We start from the raw sequence: 26,367 nt of genomic DNA on the forward strand, positions 1-26,367 counted from the left end.
GCATTAGTCATTGCTGGGGCAGTGCATGAGGACTTGGCAGCCTGCCTAATGGGCGGGGCTTACTGAGTTTCATTTTCCTTTCCCAAGGCTCAGAAGTTCCATCTTCCCGAACATTTCCCCCACTTCGAGCCTGCCTAGTTATTAGACACTAACGCTAATTTTCAGCTTTTGTGAAGATTCTTCGGACAGGTAAGTGACCTGCTTTTTAAAATGACTAGCCATCGAGAATTTTCTTTTTCAAAGAAAGATGTTTTATAACCATATATTAGTTGTAGAAGGAGGCATCCATTGTGACATTTTTATGCATACATACATCAAAATCACTTCTCTCAGCTTGCTCTCATTCTCCCTCTTTTCTTAAACAATTTCAACAGGTTTTTTTTTTTCACTGTTCTATTTCCATATATGTCTATACTTTCCCCGGGCCATATTCACTCCTTCTGCCTTTTGATGTCCTTGACCTCTTCCTACAATTACCTACCTCCTTTCTCATAGCCTGGCTTATTTTCTTTTTCTTTACTAAAATTACACACACACACACACACATATGTGTTTTAAGATGACTAGTTGGAGTTTTATTTTCTTGCTGCCTGTTCACTCTGTTTATTGATTACATGTGATTTGTAGAGGAAATTTAGAATAACTGGGAGCTTGATGGACATAGATCTATTTTAAAATCCCTCCCCACAGTATAACCCCTGCTTTCACTATATTTGATGGCAGTATAACTTGTGGAGGAGATGGGGAAAAACAAGTCGTTTAAGGACCTGTTGCAACAATGAGAAGTACAAGTTGTCATGTGGAAAACGAGCTTTACAACATTGGTGGTGGTGGGGGGATTGGGGGGTGGGTGGGAGGGGAGGCTGGGAAGGGATGTGAAGGGTAAACAAAGGAGGAGGCTGCAATGCTTGATAAGAAATGTATGCATTATCCTGCCCATGTAATTGTAACCCCTCTGTACAGTATGTTCACAAAAATAAAATAAAATAAAATAAAAGTGAAAAAAGATCTATTTTAAAATATTTAATGGAATGTCTGTTGGATTTCCTACTAGATTGAGAAGTATGGAAGTGAAAACATGCTTGACTTGGCTGGAAGAAAAGTCTCTGCAAAATTATTTTGGAGGAAAACAATTTAGCCTTCTCTATAAGGCTAGTGTCCATGGATTCTCCAATTCTGCTTTATTGCAAAGATGCTCTACCCAAGGTCCAACTTTAACTGTGATGTACAATAAGTGTTTTGTTTTTGGAACATACATGGAACAGAGTTATCAGGAAGAAAAGAGAGATTTCAGCACGGTTTTTGTACTTCAAAATGCTAAAATTTCAGAATGTAAAATAGGACCATATGAACCAATTGCCTTGCTCAGGGCTGACCCAGTTTTTGGGATGCCTTATCCAAACTTCTCTGTACAACTAAGTGATAAAAAGGTGATCCTGCAGAAGGATATAAATAAAAAACTTGGATTACGTGAAAATTCTACTATTTCCATTGAGGAGTGTGAAGTCTTTCGATGTGAAGGTAGGTTTAACCAAATAATTCTACTTAGAATTCTTTTTGAATGTTTGATAGTTTCTGAGTATTGCTTTAAAAAAAGTGATAATTTCTCTTGCCTTACATCTAGACAGTTGGACCAACACTAAAATCAGGGCACAAACTGTTTGCTAAAGTACAACTATAATTAAATGAATACATATATATATATACACATATTCATATATTATTTACAGATACATGCATGTATATGAATATATGTATATACATATACAAGTATGTGTTTGTAGTTTATATTTAACAGAATATCTCACCTCCTAACAAGATGAAATGTTAAACTCAATCTTGTTAATTAATGTTATGTTATACAGTACATCTCCAGGACTTATTTTGCATAATTGAAGGTATTTTTTTGGCTAACATATCTCCTTTCTTCCTTATAGCCCCTGGAAGCCATCATCTAAATGTTGGCTTTTATGAATTTGGTGATTCAGATTATTCATGTAGACAAGATTATAAGTATTTTCCCTTTTATGTTTGGCATATTCATTTATAATATCCTACATATTGTTCCTACTGGCAGAACTTCCTCCCTTTTTAGGGTTGAATAATACTCCATTATCTTATACATTTTAAAATTCATTCATATATGTGGATTGATTGCATCCTAATTTTTAGCCTTTTTGGACAGATGCACAAGAATTGTATTGCTGAATTATAAGGTAATTCTATGTTTCATTTTTTGAGAAATCTCCAAACTGCTTTTGAGAGTAGTTGTCTTAATTTACATTCCCACCAACAGTATATTAGGGCTTCTTTCCCCCCATATCTGCACCAGATTCTGTTGTTTGTATTCTTGTTGATGCTCATTCTTATGGGGTGAGGTGGAATCTCAGTGTTTTGTTTTGTATTTCCTTTATGGCTGGAGATGTTTAGTGCTTCTTCTTGTGTCTATTGTCTTTTTTATTTCTTCTTCTGGAATTATGTATTTAGTTCCTTAGCACATTTCTTAGTTGGGATCTTGAATCTTTGAAGGTTTACTTTCTTGATCTCCTATTATTACTGGTTATTAGGCCACATTGTTGTATAGCTGGCAAAAAAAATCTCTTTTCTATTTTGTAAATTTAACTTGTTTCTATATTGGACTTTTCTACTATACCAAAAGACCAAAATGAATTTACTTTCCTACTAAAGGGTATTCATGCTGTTCAGTGTTCTTACAGTTTCATTATATAGGCATTTGTTTATAAAAACTCATTTGTATTGACTACCTGAAAGTAAAATTGTAGCTTAGTTAGATTTGAATAGATATTATTTTAAATTTCAATTATCTATACCATTTCCAGTAGTGTTATGTCTGTTTCCCAGTATTATTGATAACCTTTGATATCATCAAATGTGAGAATATTTGCCATTGATGAATAAGGAATCATTTTTATTTTTGTTTATTCCTGATCACTAACAAGTCTATGTGCATCGACTACTTCAATTTATTCTATGAAATAGTTTTTTATATCTGGACATTTAAAAATTTGTTCCAATCTAACTGCCTGTGGTGAATGACCAGCAGAGTGGGTCATTCTCTGACTACATTTTATTTTGGAGAGTATTCTAATATTTGGACAATATTGAAGGTGTAGAGAAAAGCCTATAATTAAGTTTATTTCTTATTACATATTTTGTTTTCCTCTGAGTGACTTTGATTTCTCTTCTGATTGTTCTATTCATTAAAAATTTTCAGTTTTTGAAAATCTAGAAGTTAAACATGAGCATATCATGATGTTATACGTCCTGGATCAATTAAATAAAGTTTTAGTGAAGTAAAGCACAATGCTTAATAGCTACATTACCACTCAAAAGCTTTTACATAGTGAACACTCTTTTGTAATCTCAAGACAGATGAAGATTATCATCATTATATTTTTTATTTCAGTAGATTTCTTCATGACTATTTCTATTTATTACCAAAAATAAACAATTATCTTATCATATAAACATTAATTATTATTATTATTATTATTATTTTGCCAGTCCTGGGGCTTGAATTCTAGCCCTACACACTGTCCTTGAGCTTCTTTTGCTCAAAGCTAGCTCTCTACCACTTCCGACTTTTTCTGAGTAGTTTATTGGAGATAAGTGTCTCATGGAATTTCCTGCCTGGGCTGTCTTCGAACTGTGAGCCTGGCATATTACTTTTTTTGAATATTAAATATATATATATATATATTTATGTAAGCATACCAATTATATACTGTCTTGAGTCTGGTTCCTTCATTCAATATTATATCTGTGCAATTGAATTAATACAAGGATTGAAGTGACAAATATGACTCTAGTAACTAAATATCTTACCTATTTTCAAGTTGTACTAATACTCTTAAAGAAAGTGACCATCAAGAATCTCAGAGAAGCAGGGCACTGGTGGCTCACTCCTGTAATCCTAGCTACTCAGAAGGCTGAGACCTAAGGATCATGGTTCAAAGCCAGCCAGGGCAGGAAAGACCATGAGACTCTTATCTCCAATAAACCACCAGAAAACTGGAAGTAGTGCTGTGGCTCAAGTGGTAGAGTGCTAGCCTTGAGCTGAAGAGTGGAGGAACAGCACCCAGGCCTAGAGTTCAAGTCCTACAACTGAAAAAAAAAGAATCTCAGAGAAGTGCCAAGCATGGCAGTTCATACCTATAATCCCTGTCACTTAGGAAGTAGAGGTAGGAAGAATGTGGTCCAGGTGTTGCCCTGGCAAAAGCATGAGAACCTAATCCCAAAACAAATGAAAAACAGGATTAGGGTGTGGTTCAAGTCTTTAGAGTGTTTACCTACAAGCATGAGGCCCTGAATTAACTCTCTAGAGCAAAAAGAAACAGTTCTGGGGTATTCTCTATGGTTGTCTGCATACTTTGCCAAACTGGACATGAGCTTCCTAAATAAGAACAACAGTCATAGATTTTAAGTGAAGTTATGGACCTCCTTCTTCCATACTGGAGAGCAGTTAGGCTAGGGGGCATAGCAGAGATTTGGTAATGGCAAATGTATGGCTCCAAGGAGGATACATTGCAGAAGACACACTTGTGCTCAGAATTCAGTGTTGTACTGAAGCTGTTGGATTCATTTTCCCCATTACGATGCCTAACTTCATCTAAAGACATCCTACTTTGAATACATCTGAAATTTTTACTTAATTAAAGTACTTTTACTTTTCTTTTGGACCACTTTTTGGTATTGGAGAGATAGATATTCATGAACAGGAAATCAACATGTCAAATAATGGTTTAAACAAAACAGGATAGTGTGAGGCTGAGAACTCCTCCCCTCTGGCTGGGCAGTTTAATTCATGCGCAGGAATTTAAATTTGGGGTTTTAAAATTCTTTTGATTTCTTTTAAATGTACTCTACATAGTGAAGGATATATATATATATATATATATATATATACTTATGAATACATATATAATGAATAAGATATATGTATGCGAATATCTATATCTATACCTTGTAGTGTACTAGGTTAAACTGAGTGTCATAAGCATCTGTAAATGATGTAAGCTTTACCTACAATCTTTCCTAATATTTTTTCCAGGGTGGCATACCTTCAGAAATTCTATGAAACTGTATTTATTTACTATAAGTTATTTATTTATTTATTTTGGTTGGTCATAGGGCTTGAACTTTGGGTCTGGGCACTGTCCCTCAGCTCTTCAGCTCAAAGTGAGTACTTGAGCCATAGCACTATTTCCAGTTTTCTGGTAAATTGGAGATAAGAGTCTCATGGACTTTCCTGCCTGGGCTAGCTTTGAACCATGATCCTCAGATCTCAGCCTCCTGAGTAGCTAGGATTACAGGTGTGAGCCACCAGTGCCCCGCTACTGTAATTCTTAACCACAATTCTTGTTAACAACAATCATGAAAAAGTTGAACACTCTTATAAATATCATTAGTTGGTTTATTAGGACAGAAGATTATTAGCATGTTTTCAAAGAAACTAGACCATCCTTTAACTTCAACTGGATGAAAAAACATTTATTGTCTTCATCTTTCTCCACTTGATTTAACTCTTTAGAATTGTTTGCATGAGAAGGTTATTTGTTCTTAGTGAAGTCACTCATTCATTTAGTCAGCCACTCAACTTAAAATATCCATGATTTTTTATTTTCCCTAGATTTATTGGACCAAAGAAAGATAGAAGGGGCCACTGTGTAAGTCAATGTTGTTAACTTTCTTTTACTTATTTCTTTATTTTCAGTTTATTCTAAAAGAGGTTATGCTAATAAAATCAATAATTCAAATCATCACAGGATCAAATACAAGCCCAAATTCTACCTATATTACATTAAAAATAACACAACTGAGGGAATTAATTTCTATGTTATATGCTTGAAGGGAAAGAATTATTTGACTGTATGACTCTTTTGCTGATAATTTTTTCAGCACTTTCAACTATAAGGAATTACAATGGAACAAATAATTATCAGGTAGAGAGTATACATTAATGAATTTGACTGCATTCAATTGTTGAAATCTAATGTTTTAATGTGTTTAAATAGTCTCAGAGATAGTTTATTGTCTGCCTTGAGAACTTACAAGCCCTTTGAAGACCTGGTTCCACAAAGTCGAATTCTGCTGCTGGGTCCATTTGGAGCTGGGAAATCTAGCTTTTTCAACTCAGTGAAGTCTGTCTTCCAAGGTCATGTAACACAAAAGGCTTTGGTGGGCTCTGAGGCAGCTGGGATATCTAAGAAGGTAAGCATGTTCATGCTACTATGCCTTTATTCTTTAATTTTTTTTTGTCAGTTGTGGGGCTTGAACTCTGGGCCTGGGTGCTGTCCCTCAGCTCTTCAGCTCAAGGCTAGTGCTCTACTACTTGAACCCTAGCGCCACTTCTGATGCCTTTATTCTTTGTTTCAAATTCATTGGACAGTACCTGAAAGCCTTTTGCTAATTAACTTCATTAGTAAGTTTTTTAAAATATCAGTTTACCGCAAAAAAACATACTCTAAAGTTACCTTTTTTTTTCTCTTTTCAGTATAGGACATACTGGATAAAGGATAAGAATTGTGGTAAATTCCTGCCGTTTGTGCTATGTGATTCACTGGGGCTGAGTGAGAAAGATGGACTGTGTATGGATGACATTCCAAACATTTTGAAGGGCCACACCGCTGACAGATACCAGGTAAGACTTGGCTGGTCATTAAGAAAATTGATTTTTAAAAATGTTTATTTTGCCTGCTGTCCCTAATGTTAGACTCTGCAGTTTTCTTTTCCTTCCTTCCTTCCTTCCTTCCTTCCTTCCTTCCTTCCTTCCTTCCTTCCTTCCTTCCTTCCTTCCTTCCTTCCTTCCTTCCTTCCTTCCTTCCTTCCTTCCTTCCCTCCCCCCCTCTTTCTTTTTCTTTTTCTTGGTTGTGGGGCTTGAACTTTGGGCCTAGGTGCTGTCCCTGAGCTCTACAGCTCCAGGCAAATGCTCTACCTCTTGAATCACAGCACCACTTCTGGTTTTCTGGTGGTTAGTTGGAGATAAGAGTCTCATAGACTTTCCTGCCCAGACTGGCTTTGAAACGTGATCCTCAGGTCTCATCCTCCTGAGTAGCTAGGAATACAGGCGTGAGCCACCGGCACCCAACTGCATTTATCTTTTTAAATTATTCATATCAACATTATTTTGTTCCCTTTTGCTAGTATATCTCAGAAAGAATAAAAAAATCCCCACTCTTCTATCATAGCTATCATAACTGGTACGAATTCTATTTTACCTTCAATTTGTTTGGACTGTTCAATAGAAGATAGAAATCAAATGATATCAGCTATACACCTAATTCATTTTTCTTATAGAACAGGAAGTCTATAGGCAAGAAGTGTGGAGTTAGAGTGACAGCTTTCTAGAGTTACTAATTTCAGAATTTTCAAGCTGTGTAGTGTACTTTGGGCTGATGTTTGTATACCTACTAAGTCTACATGTAGAAGCCGGAGAAAAATGAGGAAGGGGGTAACAAGTTCAATAAGATGTACTCACTACCTTATGTATGTAACTGTAACCCCTCTGTACATCATCTTGACCATAAAAAACAAAACAAACAAAAAAACCCAAAGCGATTTAAAGATGACACCTTTGGCAGTGGCTAGGTGGTGAGGTACAGTCCCTGTGAGCCTCCTGGACGCCATTAGTGCCTCTAGAAGAAGGGATCCTAGAAGTCTCTCTTTTTTGTTGTTGTTGTTGATGGTTGTGGGGCCTGAACTCTGGGCCTAGGCGCTGTCCCTCAGCTCTTTAGCTCAAGGCAAGCACCTTACCACTTGAGCCACAGCATCACTTGTGGCTTTTTCTGCTTATGTGGTGCTGGGGAGTCGAACCCAGGGCCTCATGCATGCAAGGCAAGTGCTCTACCACTGAGCCACCTTCCCAGCCCCTAGAGGTCTCTTTTTGACATGTGAGGACACAGCAAGAGGGTGTCTGCCTCCAAGGCAGGAAGAGGGTCCTCAAGAGACATCAAATCATCTGAAAGCTAGACTTTACAGTCTCCAGAGCTGCAAAGATAAATATTGGTTGTTTTAGCCACCTGCCTGTGGTAGCATGGTCATCTTCTGTATCTTCTCAAGGTACTTGTGCAGAACATCATCTCTGTCATTGTGCTAGGAAGAACAGGAGAAATTTAAAAAAAAATTGAGTCTCTGTGTAGTGGTAAATTTCCAGTCATTTTCATACACAGATAGATCTGAATTTAATCACTAAGCTACATTGTATCAAATAGTTGTGCTAGCATCTTTCAATGAGTGACTTTTGAACCTTTTCCTTTCTAAATACCAACATTAAAATATATTCTCCTTGTTTGTTGGTGCACTTTTCTCTTTATACTACATCTTAATGACCATATTAATTGTTTTATCATAGAAATCAATTATTTCTGGAGGTCACTAAACAAGTAAACTTGTCCCTTGTTCCTCATTCTCGCTTTTCTTGGAAGTTTTTACATACATACACACACAAACACAGACACACAGATGTACAAACATATAATTTCGATTCTTTCATAATTTTCTTGTCACTATTAAAGTGTTATACAAGAAGTACAACCATTTCATGTCAGATGAGTACTTTTTTTGGACAAGGTCACCCTTTCCTTCACTTTCCCCGCAGTTTTCCAATTTGAACCTGCCAACAAGTTATAGAGTTCATTTTCTGCATAATGTATACTAAATAGCATGATTGCATTTGTTAGTCTTCTTCTCTCAATTACTGCCTCCCTCCTTTTGCTCCCCCTAAAAGAAACCCAAAGCACAAACAGACACCACTACCACCACCACCACCATTATCAACAACGACAACAGAAAACCCATGTTTCCATTTCCTGGAATATATTTCAATAACTAGTATGTTAAATGTTCAGAGAAGTCACACCTTTGGGTTCCTCCCTTCAGGATATTCTCCTTTAGTTGGACACTTTGTGTGTGAATGTCTAGAGTCCTGGATAGATTATCATATCCATTTATATTTCAGGTCTAGTTTCCACATAGGAGATAAAATATGCTCCACTTGTCTCTCTGAGCTTTGGCTACCTCACTTAGAAATAATCTTATTCTTTCTAATGGATGAGTAAAATTCCATTGTGCATAGCCACCACATTTTAGTGATCCACTTATCTATTGTAGGGCATCTGGGCTGTTTCTATAACTTGGCTTTTGTGAAGAGTCCAGCAATGAATATGGATGTGCAAGTGTCTTTACTGTATCCTAACATGTAATGACCACTTGAGAATGTTATTTCTGGGTCGTAGGGAAATTCTAGGTTTAGTTTTGTGAGGAAGCCCTAAACCTCCTGAGTGGTTTTATTAGTTTACATTTCCACCAGCAGTCTATATAGGTTTCCATTTCCTCCTCATCTCCGCTGGCATTTATTGTTGTTCGATTTCTTGATGGTGGCAAATCTAACTGGGGTGAGATGGAATCTCAAAATTGTTTTGATTTGCGTTTCCTTTATGGCTAGGAATATTATGCATTTCCTTATGTGTCTATTTGCCATTCTTACTACTTGTTCTGAGAAGTCTCTTTTAAGCTCTTTTTCACTTTTATTGATTGGTTTATTAGGTTTGGGGAGGTGTTAAGTTTTTGAACTTCTTTTTTTTTAAATAAGTTTTTTATTGTGAAAATACTGTACAGAGGGGTTACAATCACATGAGCAAGGTAATGAGTACTTTTCTTGTCAAGCATTTTGCCTCCTCCTTTGTTTTTCCCCTACCATCCCTTCCCTTTCATCTCCACAACTACATTCCCCCTCCTTCCTCCCTTACCCCCCACTTAAATTGTAAAGTTCATTTTTTGACATAGCATCTTGTACATCTCATTGTTATAATAGGTCAACCTGTGGTGTACATTGGAAATTGGGCTTTTGTTGTATGTATTGCTGGTAAAGAGGTTCTCTAAGTCTGTTGGCAGTCTTTCTAGCTTAGTTACTATATTGTTTGCTGTGCAGAAACTTTATATTTTGATGTAATCCCTTCAAGTATCTCTCCTATTTGCTGTATGTCTGGGACTCTTCATAAAGTTCCTACCTATGCTTATGGGTTACACATATAGTTTTTGAAGTTAGTTTTCTTGTTATTGAAGTTAATTGTTGCTTGAATGTTTTGGTTTTTCAATATTTCAATTTAAATTATATTGACATTTCATGTTGATATTTGGTTTCTTTTTTACAGTTGTAAATATTTTGCAACTTCTTCTGTTTGTTAATAGTTATCCTGTGGCCATGATGTTCATTTAAAAATATCCCTTTTAAAAAGTCATTTTTACAATTTCTTTCTCTTTTTTTTTTTTTTTTTTTGTCAGACGTGGGGCTTGTACTCTGCGCCTGAGCTCTGTCCCTCAGCTCTTCAGCTCCAGGCTAGCATTCTACCACTTGAACCATAGTGCCACTTCCTAAAAAGTCATTTTTTAGAAGTGCTTTACAGTTATCTAAATGGAGACAAATAGATGAATGAATTTCCATATACTCAGCTTCAAAAATTTTGATTCATAATCAAAGTTGATTCATCTATATCATTTTACCTCCTTTCCTTTATTACTTTAAGTCAGAGAAGTCATGACATTCTTAAATTCATAATTCATATATTTATATGCATATGACTAAATTCATAGAGGTATATGTACATGTATATGTGTGTATTTACATTTCTTCAAGTGTAGCCATAATATCCTTGTCACAAAAACATGTACACTATTTTCATCTTATCAATTATGTAGCTAACATTCAGCTTTTAACTTTTTCTTAAAAATAAATATCTTTAACTGATTTAACCTCTTTTGTCTATACATTGCTATCTTTTTCAGTTCTGGATTTTTTTCCTAAAGTGTTTTTTCAGAGAAATTTGGTTGGTTGTTGGGTGGACTTCTATGTAGTCTGAACTCCTTGCAATCCTCAGTTTAAAACTACTGGGCCTGAAAATTGGTAGCTGCCTATCGAGGTATACTCCTAATTAGATTCTACTTCAAAGATAGTGTGTTCTTCCATGAGGAGGTATATAATTTTACATTATCTCACTCTTTTAATATTGATATTAATTTGTGCTCAATTTTGATATCCATTTATTTGAGTGTGAATTAATGATTTTTCTATTATCTCTCTTCATTTCACATTTGAAGAGAAACTTCCCCTTCTCTACTGTTTGATTATCTAATGGTACATGTATTTTACAAAAAAAGATAGGATATATGCTTGTTTTTTGTCCATTTAATGAACTCAAAAATAAGAAATTGTTTCTGAGAATTTAGTTAATTATTATGAACTTGGGCACATTTGATGTGACTTAGTCTTTCGTGGCTTTTCTTCATCCTACTTTTCAGATGTACTTTTTTTCTCTTTTTTTAATATATATATTTTTAATTGTAAAAATACTGTACCGAGGGATTATAGTTACACAAGTAACATAATGAGTACATTTCCTGTCCAGCATTGTTACCTCCACCTTTGTTTTTCCCCTACCATCCCTTCCCTCCTCACCTCCCCAACTCCTCCCTCCCTTCTTCCCCTGAAGTTTTAAAATTTGTTTTCAACATAGTGTCTTGTACATCTCATTGTTACAATGGGTCAACCAGTATGTATCCTTATTTCAGCATTTTGTTATTTCCCTTCCCCTCCCCAAATTAGAAAAATGAATATACAAGATGCTGGAATCAAATATGTGAAAACAGGGGTTATACCATGGGGGAAGAACTACTAAAGAAACAAAAAAAATCACATAATACATTATAAATACATTAAAAACTATAGTAACAAAGATGTACTATTTGAGCCAGTAAGAGCCTCTATAATTAAGATCCTGAGTCCTTTGTCATATACCTATCGAGTTTTGCTGTGTCTATTGCTTTCTGAGATAGTATGACACCCCAGCCTCATACTATGTTTTTCCTGTCCAGGATTTTGAATCAACTATTTCCCCAAGAAGCCCAGGTCTGAGGCATTAGAAATGCTATCACTACTTTCCTAGCTATTTTTTGAGGCCATGTTGTCAGGGGAAATAGTAAAGAAACATGGATTACCTGATAGAGTATAATATAAATGTATTACATATTATGTACACATTATAAAAATAAAGGACAAGTGGTTTTTACTTAATCTCTATCTTACATATGATATACTTTCTTCCAAAGTAAAGATTTTCATTCTCAAATACACCAGACATGATGGAATATCATACCATAACTCTTTAGCCTTATCTCATTTAATACTCAGAGAGTAGTTTCAGAATAAAACCTCTATGATGACCATGAGCAATCTAACAATAACTAATTTGCTATTATTAATGTAATCACAGACAATATTGGAATCAACATAAAAATTTTATTAGATTTTCATATTATATGTAGAATGCATCATATATAAATATAAGCATATGCAAATTATAGTGTTTTATGGTCAACCAAGAGTAACTTGTATCTATATTTATCTCATCCAAGTGTCAAAATTCATTTAACTTAGAAATTTAGCTTTGAATTTCTTTTGGTTTTTATTCATATTTATCATTTGTATAACTATTGTCAAATATACAAAATAATGGGGCTGGGAAGGTGGCTCAGTGGTAGAGTGCTTGCCTTGCATGCATGAGGCCCTGGGTTCGATTCCTCAGCACCACATAAGCAGAAAAAGCCGAAGTGGTGCTGTGGCTCAAGTGGTAGAGTGCTAGCTTTGAGCTGAAGAGCTGAGGGACAGCGCCCAGGTCCAGAGTTCAGGCCCCATGACTGGCAAAAAAAAAAAAAAAAAAAAAAAAAAAAAATTACAAAATAAGGATTACTCAAAGAAAATGTCTTTTCCCCCTGATTCAAATAAATTCCTTCTCTTTTCTTGTATGTAGCCAGGTAAAATTTGTGGTTTACTTCCCTTTTGTTATATAAAACAAAACACACAAATCTGTAAGTGTTTTACTTTTTAATTAAAGAATTTTTTTTATTGACATATCAGACTTTTAGTCCTACAAATAGTCCTGCAGTAAATATCTTTGTGTATACATTGTTTCTATATTTACCACTATATCTGTGGGGGCTGATCTCTAATGAGTTAGTTGGTAGTTCAAGAGTAAAGACATCATGTCACCCATTATTTTCCTGCCATACTTCATAATGATTCAGATTTATTTTCTGAATGCTCTATACTTACTCACTTAGTTTCTTATAACACTTTCTTCTATATGCTAATTCAGTTTGTGATATGAAATCTTACTCTTCAAAGCTTTGATATTACATGTCCTTTGATCACAGAAAACTTACCAGACTGGTGGGCACCAGTGGCTCATGCCTGTAATCCTAGGTACTCAGGAGTCTGAGATCCGAGGATTGAGATTCAAAGCCAGCCTGGGCAGTTGAGTCTGTGAGACTCTAATCTCCAATTAACCACCAGAAAAGTGGAAGTGATGCTGTGGCTCAAAGTGGTAGAGCACTAGCCTTGAGCTGAAGAGCTCAGGAACAGAGTTCAAGCCCCACAACTGACAAAAAAAAAAAAAGAAAAGAAAAGAAAGAAAGAAAGATAAAAAGAAAAAGAAGAGAAACCTTACCTGACTAAGTGAAAGGACTGCTAGCTACTTGCATCAGAATGTTTTCTCTTAATTCTAGAGATGTTTATGTTTTGTGCATTGTGTGGTGTCCAGTATATAATGAATGAAACAACCATTTTTTTTGTATGTGTATATGTTGCAGTTTGAGTCCATGAAGCCAATCACATCAAGCCATCCAAGCTATATTCATTTCCCAAACCTGAAGGACAGAATTCATTGTGTGGCATTTGTGTTTGATGCTAACTCTATTGAAGGGCTTTCTCAGGAGATGGTGGCAAAGATCAAAACAATTCAAAGAGAGTTGATAAAACATGGTGAGTGTCATTCCACTTTGCTTCTGAAGTTAATTGATTAGACTTTATTGTAAAATTATTTGGGAGCAGAGTGAAAAAAAGCAGTTGCAAATTTGAATCTTTGTGTCTTATTGGTATGATCAAATCCCTTTACAGTCTCTGCAGCTGTGAAACTGTTCAAGTGATTTAATCTCTCTGAGCTTCAACTTCTTAATAACACTTTATAAAAGTATTAAATGTCTCAGAGAACTTCTTAGAATTAAGCAAACTGAAGAGTAATATAGTCCTAATCAACTGACATACTTTCTTTTTATTTTTTGGGGGGGTCCGCTTGTGGGGCCTGAACTCTGAGCCTGGGTGCTGTCCCTCAACTCTTCAGCTCAAGGCTAGTGCTCTACCACTTGAGCCACAGCGCCACTTCTGGCTGTTTTCTTTTTACTTATGTGATGCTGAGGAATCGAACCCAGGGCCTCATGCATGCAAGGCAAACTTTCTACCACTGAGCCACCTTCCCAGCCCCAACTGATATACGTTTGTTGACTGAAACTTATACATACCTTCTTGGGCCTTAAAGGATTATGAAATAGAAGTAATATTTTGGTAAGAAAAGTAAGTAAGAAAGTAAGTATTTTGTAAGGAGAAATAATAAAAAGGGTTTGGACAAGTTCAAGAGGATTAGGGGCTAGCTAATAAGGTGCCCCACTTTGACTTGCCTTGCTTTTTATCTATTTTGAGTGGAAAAGAACCAGTTTATCATAAATTTGGTTAAGTTAGGAGCAAAAGTTGATTTAGTTATCTGCCTGCTAAAATATAAAATTCTGCAAAGGATGCGTGCAAGGAGATGGTCATGAACACCTTGAAATTGCTGTTTATTTGTGGTGCTCTGCTGTGACCTATCTCATTCTTGTATCCTTTCTCTCTCTTGCCTACTTTATCACATACCTTGGTTTTTTTTCTCTAATCTTCACCACAAACACCCCTACATGGAGAGGATAAATTAATAAAATGGTAGCATGAATTTTAGTTAGCTCTTCTGAGAGAAGTAGATTCATTTCAAGCTACATTCCTTCACAGGGAAGTCAATGAAGGGGACTTCACTTGTTAGAGAAATACTAGATTCTATGATTATCCAGGAATATTTCTTTTGAGGGGTGGTTGTAGGGGGGGTTTGTCTAAATTGCTCCATTGAATTGCCTTATATAAATATGCCTAATACATAACTGATAGTTTGTTAACTTAAAAATAATAATGATCTCTGAAAAGGTAAAAGTCCATCTCTATCTGTTTGATGTAGGCACAATGCATGTGGTTTTGCTCACCCATGTGGACAGCATGGATCTGATCATAAAAGGAGATTTAATGGATATATACAGCTGTGTGCCTGTGAAACTCAAGGTAATCGGTGGTGCTTTTTGTTTAGGCACTTTTTTTGGATTATTACGCTGTAATATATGTTATTTACTGGACATGAATAGAAAACATATACACTCAGCAATTTTAAGAAACATCAAAAGAACTAGAAGGCATTCCTCATTTTAAAAATTAAATCTAATAATATGTACTATTTTTATTTATTTTGTCAGTTGTGGGGCTTGAACTCTGGGCCTGGGCCCTGTCCCTGAGCTCTTCAGCTCAAGGCTCGCACTTACTACTTGAGCCACAGCGCCACTTCTGGTTTCCAGGTGATTAATTGGAGATAAGAGTCTCACAGACTTTCCTACCCTGGTTGGCTGTGGAACTGTGATCCTCAGATCTCAGCCTCCTGTGTAGCTAGTATTACAGGCCACCAGTACCCAGCTATAATGTTTTTATACTGACTCTAGTGAATAATTCTATTTTAATAACCCGCCAGCAAGAAAATTCATGGAGGCATTGTTAAAGGTGACAAAGGAGTTGTTTTTTAATGTTTTTTATTGGTCATGGGGCTTGAACTCTAGGCTTGGGCACTGTCCCTCAGCTTACCGAGCACTCTACCACTTGAGCCACAGCACCACTTCTGGTTTTCTAGTGGTTTATTGGAGATAAGCGTCTCATGGACTTTACTGCTTGGGCTGGCTTTGAACCATGATCCTCAGATCTCAGCCTCCTGAGTAGCTAGGATTACAGTGTGAGCCACCGGCGCCGGGGGAACAAAGGAGTTTTATTAGTTGGTCTGCAACCCTGTCCTAGGTTGCTTCAGAAATAGGAGCAGCCGCAACCTCCAAGGGGACAAGTTTTTTTCCATTTTCCTTCTTCCTTCTTCCTACAGGCTTCTCCACTCTCTGCAGGCCTCTCTGATCTCCACAGGCCTCTCTACCTTTCCACAGGTCTCTCTGATCTCTGCAGGCCTCTCCACTCTTCACAGGCCTCTGAGCAGACCTCTAGGCTCTCTGCAGGCCTCTCTGGTCTCTGTAGGCCTCTCCAATCTCCACAGGCCTCTTGGCTCTTCACAGGCCTTTCTACCTTTCACAGGCCTCTCTGCTCTCCACAGGCCTTTCCACAGACTTCTCAACTCTGTGAAAGCCTCTTGTCCCTCTGCAGTCCTTTTCTTGCCTCTTGGCTCTGTGTAGGCCTCTCAGCCCTGTGTGGGCCTCTGCACTGGCCCGGGCCTCTCTTGTTCTCTCTGCCCAGGGCCTCTCTGTATGCCTGGGTCTCCCCTCAGGTAGGCAAGGTGTGTCTCTGCCACATATCTCTTCAGTCTCCCTCTCCCTCTCCTCTCTCTTCCTCCCCACTCTTTCTTCCCTCTCTCCCCTTCTCTCTCACCCTTTCCCCCCTCTACTGCTCTCTCTTCCCCTCTTCCTCCCCCTCTCACAGACTCTCCCTATCCACCTTCTCCCTCTCCCCCCTCTACTACTCCCTCTTTCCCTTTCCCTCCCTTTCTCCTCCCTCCCCCTCTCCCTCTCCATCCTCTCCCTCTGCTCCCTTTCCCCCCTTTCCCTCTCCCTCTCCAGTGGCCTGCCCCCCCCCCCCAAGCCACCTTTGATGCCCTGTCCCTAGAGGACTGGCGTGCTCAGTGTGGGTGGGAATGCCCCTCAGGTTCTTACACTATCCACTGCTATTTGATTCTAACTGCATTACCATATTTATGATTACCTTTATGAACAAGCCATTATGCTAGTTTCTAGATAGGTGCATAATGAAAACAATTCTCCAGCTCTAAGAAATATTTACTTTTATAGGTGGGGGTAAGAGGTGGGGAAATGGGATGAGAAAAGGTTGAAAAAGGAAGTTAGAAACATGATTAAGTGAAGAAATGTCAAGAAATGATGAAACACAAAGTGCATTCCAAGTGTAGAGGAGGAGAATGTCACTGGAAAGGTTTTGCAAGGGAGGTATGGTGTCACAGGGCTTCCAAGGAGTAGGGTTTCAGGAAGTGAAGAAAGGGAAATGTTTCCTGCCAGACGGCCACCATCAGCACATGAGCATCACTCAGAATCATGGAGCTGCTCAGTTTAGTGGAGGGCTGCATCTGTGTTGGGGGAGATAAAATGAGAAAGAGCAGTTTATGACATGACACTATTGAATGTGTGCATTGTAGGGAAACAAATATTTTTGTATAAAGTTCCCCAGCTATTGATCTGTTTGCCATTGCAGGCAGAATAGGTGGGAGGCAAGGGTTGTTGAGGTGGGAACACCAGTTGTAAGAATATAACACTAGTTACTAGTTACTGACCACTAACTATGTGCTAGATTTTCTTACTTAATCCTAATAAGAATCCTATGAGATGGAAACTGTTTTTATTGTATATTACAGATGAGAAAATCAAAGCACACAGGATCTGTCCATTTATAATGTTAAAAAATGACACAGCTGTACTGTGAACCCTATTGATTTTTCTTTGGTCTGACTTCAGAGATAAACTAATCTTACCGAGAATTAAACAGTAAGCCAGGCACATGTGGCTTATGCCTGTAATTCTAGAAATTCAGGAGGCTGAGGTCTGAGGATTTGGGGTTGAAGCAAAGGCCTTGAGATTTAATCTTCAATTAAGCAGAAAACAGTGAAAATGCCAAGCAAGAATATAAGAATTCAAGGCTCTGAGTTCAATCTCTGATACTTGCAACACCCATACACACACACAACAAAAGAAAAATTAAATGTTAAATTATTTTAATGAAATCCAGTGATCCCAAGAATAACTTGCAAAACAGGAAAATTGTGGACTCCAATGTAACTATATTAAAATGCCTCCATTTCATAATAATTTCTGGAGAACCTTAGTTGCCTTTTGTTTCTAACTCATGTTGAACTCATTATGTGTATTCTAAATACAAATGAATAGTGATATTAAAACTAGATGCATGAATTTTTTCAAAAAATTAGTTCATGGGGTCAAAACACCATTTCTTTACCAGCAGGAAAAATTATTGACAAGCTCTTGACAATATTGTCAAGGTGATGTACAGAGGGGTTACTGTTACATAAGTAAGGTAGTGAGTACATTTTTTGTCAAACTTGTTACCCCCTCTCATTTTTCTCCCACTTTCCCTTTCTCCAAACCCCTCCCCCCCAGTTGTACAGATCATTTCCAACATATTGTCTTGTGAGTATTGCTGTTGCATTGGTTCCCCCTTTGTGCTTTGTCTCACTATTTTATTGTTCCTCTAGCTTTTGTAAGTCAGATATAAACATATATATACAATACCCAGAGTACCAAAATCAAATACAGGGACAACAGGGGATAAACCATGGGGAAAAAACACACGAAAAAGAAAAAAGAAATCATATAGTACATTAAAAACAACAACAACAACAAAGAAAAATCTCTTGTGTTCGTGTCTTGGAGTTCATTTCACTTAGCATCATCTTATATGGTCATATATACATGGGTATTGAGCTATTCTGCTTTACTTTTGTTGTTATCATTCATACTGACATGAAATATTTTTTGCTATTTTGAGATTTCTGGCTTTTAATTTCTGTTTTACAGCTACAGGAAGTCCACAAAAAGCTTGGATTTGCACTCTCTGACATCTTGGTGGTTAGTAATTATGTCTCAGAGTGGGAGCTGGATCCGGTAAAGGATGTTCTGATCCTCTCTGCCCTGCAGCAAATGCTGTGGACTGCGGATGACTACCTGGAGGACCAGCCTTTGAAGGAAACATGTTAAAGCTTGTAGGGTGTGTTACTTGGCCAGTTCCCCTGTGGGTCTGTGTGGTTTTGCTGTGTGGTTAGTCTTGCTCTTTAATTCACTGGCTAGATAGATTTTTCTCCTCACATTTCCTTCCTTTCTGTTTCTGCCACTCCACACATCCTTAGAAGATCAGCACCAGTTCATTTCTCCCTGTTTTAAGGAGAAAATCTGGAAATGATCATGTCAGTCTGTCATTCCCATTTCTGAAAAAGAATCGCATGCTTTATTTTCAGCCTCTTTTCTCATGAGAATATGCTTCTTTCTTTGGGACCTACAACTGAATGGGATCAACACTTGTTCTTATCACATGTAATACATTGTAATTATATGCTTCTGCCTTTATTAGTTGACTTTTTGCACTTCCCTTCATATTTGTATTTCTGCAGTGCAGTCAGTGCTAGGTAAAGCCTGGAGCTTTTATACCTATTGGTTCAGAAACTGGTCTATGTGTGTTTCCTATTATCAACCGGCACACAGTATCTACTTCATTGTTAGAATTAAAGATCACAGAGGGTGTTAATATATTATATATTATGGTAGTTCTTGGGAAATTCTCTGTTATTGTCATATTGCTGAGAAAGTTTCATAGTACTTACATGGCTGTACTGGCTGCCATTTTCCTCTTCTGTCATTTTCTTTTCTTCTTCATAGTGCACATGCATGTAAACTCAGGAGGGATTTGGATCTTCAGTGACCCAACATTCCTTTTACCTTTGGTTGTTTTCTCTAGAAAATCAACTGTAAAAATTTTTTTTTGTTTTTCTTTGAAAGTATGTTGAAGAAGAAAATAAATGTGTATTTTCTACCTATTAATATTTCTATCTGATCACAGAAAAGTGAGACTAAGAGTAGAGAAAATGGAGATCAGTTGCTGAGGCCAAATGGGCTGCATTTATTTCTTTATCTCTATATAACAGTATAGTATTTTCAATAATCAGGAGAGGCAAATTTTAAATTAATTGTGAGGAATCATTTTTCTTGGATTTACATTCTATATCTGGGAAAATAAAGTTTCTTCTTATGAAACCTAAGTTTAAGTTGACTGTGAATCAGGGCAACACACACACACACACACACACACATTTTCTCTACTTCTACCCACTCTAAATAATAATAATGGGCAATTAAAATACCTGTCAATTAAAGACCAGTGATGATAAATACATGAAAGGCTGGCTGGTTTGATATGTCAATATAACATAGAAAAAATCATTATAAAGTTTTGGTATATGGGTGTGGGATAATGAGAAAGACTTTTTTCTTTACCAAAACACTTTATTTAGTACATCAAGTAGGAGTAATAACAAGAAAGAAGAGGAATATTCACATTAGTTATTTTTTAATTAAAATTACTTGTTTTATTGATTCTTTAAAGGTGGAACTCTCAGATGGAGCTCATGTTTCCAGATGATTAGTTCCTAGATAGAATTAACACACAGCTCTTAAGGAGGTACTCGCCAAAAAGAGCAGAAGGCAAATCTAAATGAAGTCAATTAAGGAGAAATTATGGTTAGATTTATAAAAATATGAAATTTACACATAGCTTTGATATATATATATATGGCTTGAACTCCAGGCCTAGGCACTGTCTATGAACTTTTGTGCCCAAGGCTAGTGCTCTACCACTTGAACCACAACTCCACTTCCAGCTTTTTTGTGTGTGGTTAGTTGGAGATGAGTCTCCCGACTTTTTGACCAGGCCAGCTTTGAATCTTGATCTTCACATCTTAGCCTCTTGAGTAGCTAGGATTACATGTGTGAGCCACTGGTGCCTGACTTCAGCATTATATCTTATTCTGATGATCTATGACAGGCTTTTGCTCAAATAAACAAAGTTGTATCATCAGCCTTCTCTCATCCTCCTTCATCATCCCTTGCCCCTTGGGAGTCCCTGCTTGTGCTGCAGCTGGACCGTGGCATCAGCTCACAACTTTATTTTTCGAATGCACTTACAAACAAGTTTAGGGGGGCTGGGAAGGTGGCTCAGTGGTAGAGCGCTTGCCTTGCATGCATGAGGCTCTCGGTTTGGTTCCTCAGCACCACATAAGCAGAAAAAGCCGGAAGTGGTACTGTAGCTCAAGTGCTAGAACACTAGCCTTGAGCTTTAGGGACAGAGCCCAGGCCCAGAGTTCAGGTCCCACGGCAGACAACACACACACACACACACACACACACACACACACACACACACACACACACACACACACACACACACACCAAACAAACAAACAAACAGTTTAGGATGACACTCCTGTATTTTACTGTAAAACCCTTGTTTTCACTGTATTTGATGTTGCTATAATTGTGGAGGAGAGGGGAAAAAACAACTTGTTTAAATCGGGATACAGGTGGACCCATTGCAACAATGAGATGTACAAGAGGTTATGTCCAAAAACGAACTTTACAACTTTGGTAGGGACGGTAAGGGGAAACAAAGGAGGAGGCAACAATACTTGATAAGAAATGTACTCATTACCTTGCCCATGTAATTCTAACCCCTCTGTATGGTATTTTCACAATAAAAAATATATTAAAAAAGAAAAGAAAATAGACAAACTGCCCGAGTGCCAGATGTCCTGGAGACAGGAGAGTGTGGTTTTGCAGGGCTCGAACCGTTAAACATGGACCTATGGTACAATTTCTGTAAATATCAACCAATCATGTAACTGCTTGTGTGGAAATCCCCTAAACTTGTTTAATGCTCTAAAAGCTGTGCTGACTTTATGCTCAGGGCCTCTTAGCGTCACTGGTTGCCGAGTATGTGGAGGACCAAGCTAGAGCTTGTGAATAAACTACTCTTTTTCTGTTTGCATTGGTTGTGGTCTCTGGTGATCTTTCGGAGGTCTTGAGTCTGATCACAACAAAGTTAAGCTGTATGATTGAAACAAGAATGCTAACTGAATAAAATAAATAAATAAACCCTTCTTCACACTGCATACAAGTCAATTCCAGGTGTACTAAATATCTACATGCTAAGATTTGTAGGGGATAAGTTAGAAATATACCTTTTTATATAGGGGATAAAAAAATCTTTTTCCAAATCATGTTTTTAAAGCGAAACACAAAAGATAGCTACGAAAAAGAATAAAAATTTGAATACATAACTATTAATTTATATGTTAACGTTGAGACAATGCAGACAGATAAAGTAAAATATGTTGGCAACACGCATGACTGACGAAGAACGAATGAAAGGATGCATAACGAATCTTGAAAGTCTGGAAGAAAACTGAATTATAAAAACAAATGGAGAAGTAAGTTAAGAAATCTCTCTTCAGAATAGGAAATCCAAATGTTTATTAATAGGGAAAAATATACCCTAGCATTAAAAATCCAGATGAAAACAATTACATAGCCGGGCACTGGTGGCTCATGCCTGTGGTCCTAGCTACTCAGGAGTTTGAGAATCACTGTTCAAAGCCAGCCAGGGCAGAAAAGTCTGTGAGATTCTTATCTCCAATTAATGCAAACCAAAAGTGATGCTGTGGCTCAAGTGGTACAATAGTAGCCTTGAGCCAAAGAGCTCAGGGACAGTGCCTAGGCCCAGAGTTCAAGCCCCATGATGGACCAAACAAAAATACATCCTCTTATTTCTTTATTAATATTTAAATAACATTATAAACTGCACATTATGTAACTGCCATTTGAAGCATTCTGAGGATATGATTATGCCTATCTGTAGAACTATGTTGACAGTCAGGTTAACAATACCTTCATCTCTCTGCAAGGTGTCTGATGTCCTTGGAATAATTTTCTCTGTTCCTCCTAGTATTCTAGCTCTCAGATGACCACGTCTTCATTCTCTCACTCTAAATTAGTTTATGCTTTTTGAACTGGTACAAATGGAACCGTGCAGCCTACATTCTTGGTTGTCTAGTTTTCTTAGCACTCAGGTTTAGTGCTATTGTTACATCTATCAGCCATTCTTTCCTTTTCATTGTTGAATATAGTTACATTTTATGGATTTACCACAATTTTTTTTATGTGTGCACCTATTTCCTGGTATTTGTACTGATTCCAGTAACACTGCAGATACAATAAATATGGACTCAATCATTTATGTTAGGGATACTTTTTAATATCCATATCAAAATATATGTGTTATATATGTGCACAAATCTTTGTGATCATGTAAAAGTGTGATTAACCCTCACACTTATCAATTAAAGAATATATGAAGAATTGTGGTATATTATTTAGGAAAATTTGTTTCATAGAGCATTGAACACCAAAGAGTTATAATTATATACCACAGTTTAGATAAATCATACAAATGTAACATTGACAAAAAGAAGAAAGATGTGAATGAATCAACACACTATGAATAGACTCATAAAAATCTCACCAAGTTCTAACCAATGGGAACAATAATCACTGAAATGAAAATCGTAGTTTTCTTGGGGGACAGGGTGGAAAAAGCCCTTCTGGCAGGGCTACAATTGTTTTGAATAGGGCCAAGTGGTGATATGAATTACAATTATTTTAAAATCATAGGTGTATGGATCCATTGCATGCATGTACTGTATATTTCATAATTATAGAAAAATATAAAAATAGAAAATCTATAAAATATATAAAATTATAGAAAAATAACCTTGTGTAATAACTTACCCAAGTTTAGAATTAGACAAATTTAGGTCTATTCTGCTTTATAACTTCTGATCTTTGAAAGGGCTATGATTTCCCCATCCTGCAGAGGCTGACAGTAGTTAATTTACAGGTATTTTGTAAAATAAATTAGACACTCTACCTATCTACATTATAAGTAACTACACTAAGAAACAAAAATACTCAAATCTGATTGTGGGTATTGCCAGTCTATGATAACAAACTAACAACTTACTTTGTTCTTGTACTATCTATTGAATTTTATTGCAATTAAGAAAAAAGTAGCTCCTAAGTGAAAGACTGAAAGTTGAGTTTTTGGTAAAGTGTCAAGGATTTCACTCCTAAAGAAAATATAACCACAAGTGCCTATGAATTTTAAAGTAGCAGAAACTTTCTAAATACCTTGACAATGTCTGACCTCTAGTGGTCACTGCTGTAGCTAGAGAAGTTGAGAATGGAATTCTGAAGTTTGAACAAAAACTGCTAAGGCTTCACATTGCCATTAAGAAAAAAATCACAACCCAAAATTTAATCCATTGGCTTGCATTAACTATTAAACAGACAACATTTAAATTGAATATAATTTTCCCTTTGCATTGATTAAGTGAAAATATGTCGAAATGCCATTCTGTGTTTTAGTACTCAATTCTGGCTTTTTATTGAACTTATTTTTCATATATATTTACACTTTAACATGAATGTATCGTATTTTAACAGACACATCATCAATAGGAATATAAACATAAATATAACCATAATTTAGGGCTTATAGTGACAAATAAAAACAAAATGAGTACTTTTGCTTTTTGTATATGTGGTTACCAATTACAAGATTTGGGGATAATGAAGTTTTGAAGACACTTACACATGAATGGCATTTTCAAAGACAAGAAACATTGTGCTTCAATTGCCACTATCTCCAGCTTTCATATTATTGTACAGAAGCTTGAGTTGTTTACCATGGCAAATTACTACAAAAAATGACAATGTATCCCTATTTCTTGCCAATGCTTTCTTTGTTTATAGAGAATTGTCATTAATTTGTTTTGGTGACTTTGACTAGACATTGACTTCAGTATGGTTATCCAGAGAGATGGAACCAATAGCATCTATAAAACTATAAATAAACAGAACATAAATATATAAGCAAATAATAAATAATAAGTAAATAGTGACAGGATTATGTCACAACACAGAAACACACTTAAATATATCTACAACTGTAGCTTCAGCCCAATGAATAACTCACTGACCAACATGCTTTTTTCCCTCTTTTATTTTATTTTATTTTATTTTTTTTTAATGAGGTCATAGAGCTTGAACTCTGGGCCCGGGCTCTGTCCCTCAGCAATTCAGCTCAAGGCTAGCGCTCTACCACTTGAGCCACAGCGCCACTTCTGGTTTTGTAGTGGTTCATGGACCTTCCTGCTCAGGCTGGCTTTGAACCATGATCTGCCTCCTGAGTAGCTAGGATTAGAGGTGTGAGCCACTGGAACCAGGCTTTTTTTTTTTTTTTTTTACAATATTTAAAAAAGTATTTAATTTTCCTTTTCTTTCTCATTCTCCCCTCTCCTGTCTTCCCATTTCCCTTGTGTGGGACAACTCAGGACAGTCATAACAAGCTCACCACATTTCCCTCCTTGTCCCAGTTTTGGTCATTGCTTTGACTAGACAACCTCACAGACTTAATATTAATTTTAGTGCTTTGATGTGTGGAGTTCCTTATTACTACGACAAAAGTGGTGTTCTGAAAAAAAATTACCAGTACCATGAAAGTTAGATATGCTTTTTGTCAATGGTTAGAGATTTTTTTTTTAGGGCTGGGAAGGTGGCTCAGTGGTAGAGCGCTTGCCTTGCATGCATGAGACCCTGGGTTCAATTCCTCAGCACTACATAAGCAAAAAGAAAAAAGCCAGAAGTGGTGCTGTGGCTCAAGTGGTAGAGCGCTAGCCTTGAGCTGAAGAGCTAAGGGACAGCGCCCAGGCCCAGAGTTTAAGCCCCACGACCGGACCCCCCCAAAAAAATTTTTTTTTAAAAAAGTGATCCTTTAATAGCAAATCATTGTTTTTTATGTATGTCTGAGGTATATCTGTGTCTATTATTCAACTTCAAAAGGGGAGGAGAAAGTTTTGTTCCTTCTAAGTCTTTTTTATGTTTCAGTCTGAAATTTTAAAACCTTGCCTTTTTATTATTAATAAGATTTTTTTTTTTACTGTGAAAATACCATACAGAGGGGTTACAATTACATGAGCAAGGTAATGAATATATTTCTTATCAAGCATTATTGCCTTCTCCATTGTTTCCCCTTCCCATCCCTGCCACCCCCTCCAGCCCCCAGTTCGTTTTTGGCATAATGTCTTATATATCTCATTGTTACAATGGGTCAGCCTGTATCCCTATTTAAACAATTTACCTTTTAAAGTTAGGTTTCAAAATACAATCTAAGCCAGGTGCTAGTGGATAATGCCTGTAATCCTAGATATTCAGGATGCTTAGATCTCAGGATTGAAGTTTGAAGCTATTCCAGAAGGTCTGTGAGATGCTTATCTCTAACAAACCATCAAAACTCTGGAAATGGAGCTGTGGCTCAAGTGGTAGAGTGCTAGCCTTGGAAGAAAAGTTCAGGGACAGTGCCCAGGTCCTGAGTTCAAAGCCCTAAGAACCTGCACATGTGCACGCGCATGCGTGCACACACACACACACACACACACACACACACACACACACACACTTTAATATATATTTTGAGGGCTGGGAAAGTTGCTCAATGGTAGAGTGCTTGCCTTGCATGCATGAGGACCTGGGTTCGATTCCTCAGCACTACATAAGCAG

General features: G+C 36.9%; 1 protein-coding gene across 2 annotated transcripts; it reads left to right on the forward strand.

Annotated features, from left to right (window-relative positions):
• The first annotated feature begins 94 nt into the window (after positions 1 to 94).
• Ifi44 (interferon induced protein 44) lies at positions 95 to 21,739 on the forward strand. Of its 2 annotated transcripts, XM_070007378.1 has the most exons (9): positions 95 to 189; positions 1,055 to 1,521; positions 5,152 to 5,199; positions 5,651 to 5,687; positions 6,036 to 6,231; positions 6,515 to 6,661; positions 13,663 to 13,834; positions 15,108 to 15,208; positions 18,724 to 21,739. In XM_070007378.1, the coding sequence occupies exons 2-9, from the start codon at positions 1,065 to 1,067 to the stop codon at positions 18,901 to 18,903; spliced, it is 1,338 nt and encodes a 445-aa protein (XP_069863479.1). In that variant the 5' UTR covers positions 95 to 189; positions 1,055 to 1,064; the 3' UTR covers positions 18,904 to 21,739. The 2 variants fall into 2 exon arrangements, with proteins under 2 accessions (XP_069863479.1, XP_069863480.1); XM_070007379.1 differs by lacking the exon at positions 5,152 to 5,199.
• The last annotated feature ends 4,628 nt before the right edge of the window (positions 21,740 to 26,367 follow it).

This window comes from Dipodomys merriami, unplaced genomic scaffold, assembly GCF_024711535.1.
Source record: "Dipodomys merriami isolate MVZ:Mamm:240054 unplaced genomic scaffold, mDipMer1.0.p SCAF_7, whole genome shotgun sequence".
NCBI classification, from domain to species: domain Eukaryota; kingdom Metazoa; phylum Chordata; class Mammalia; order Rodentia; family Heteromyidae; genus Dipodomys; species Dipodomys merriami.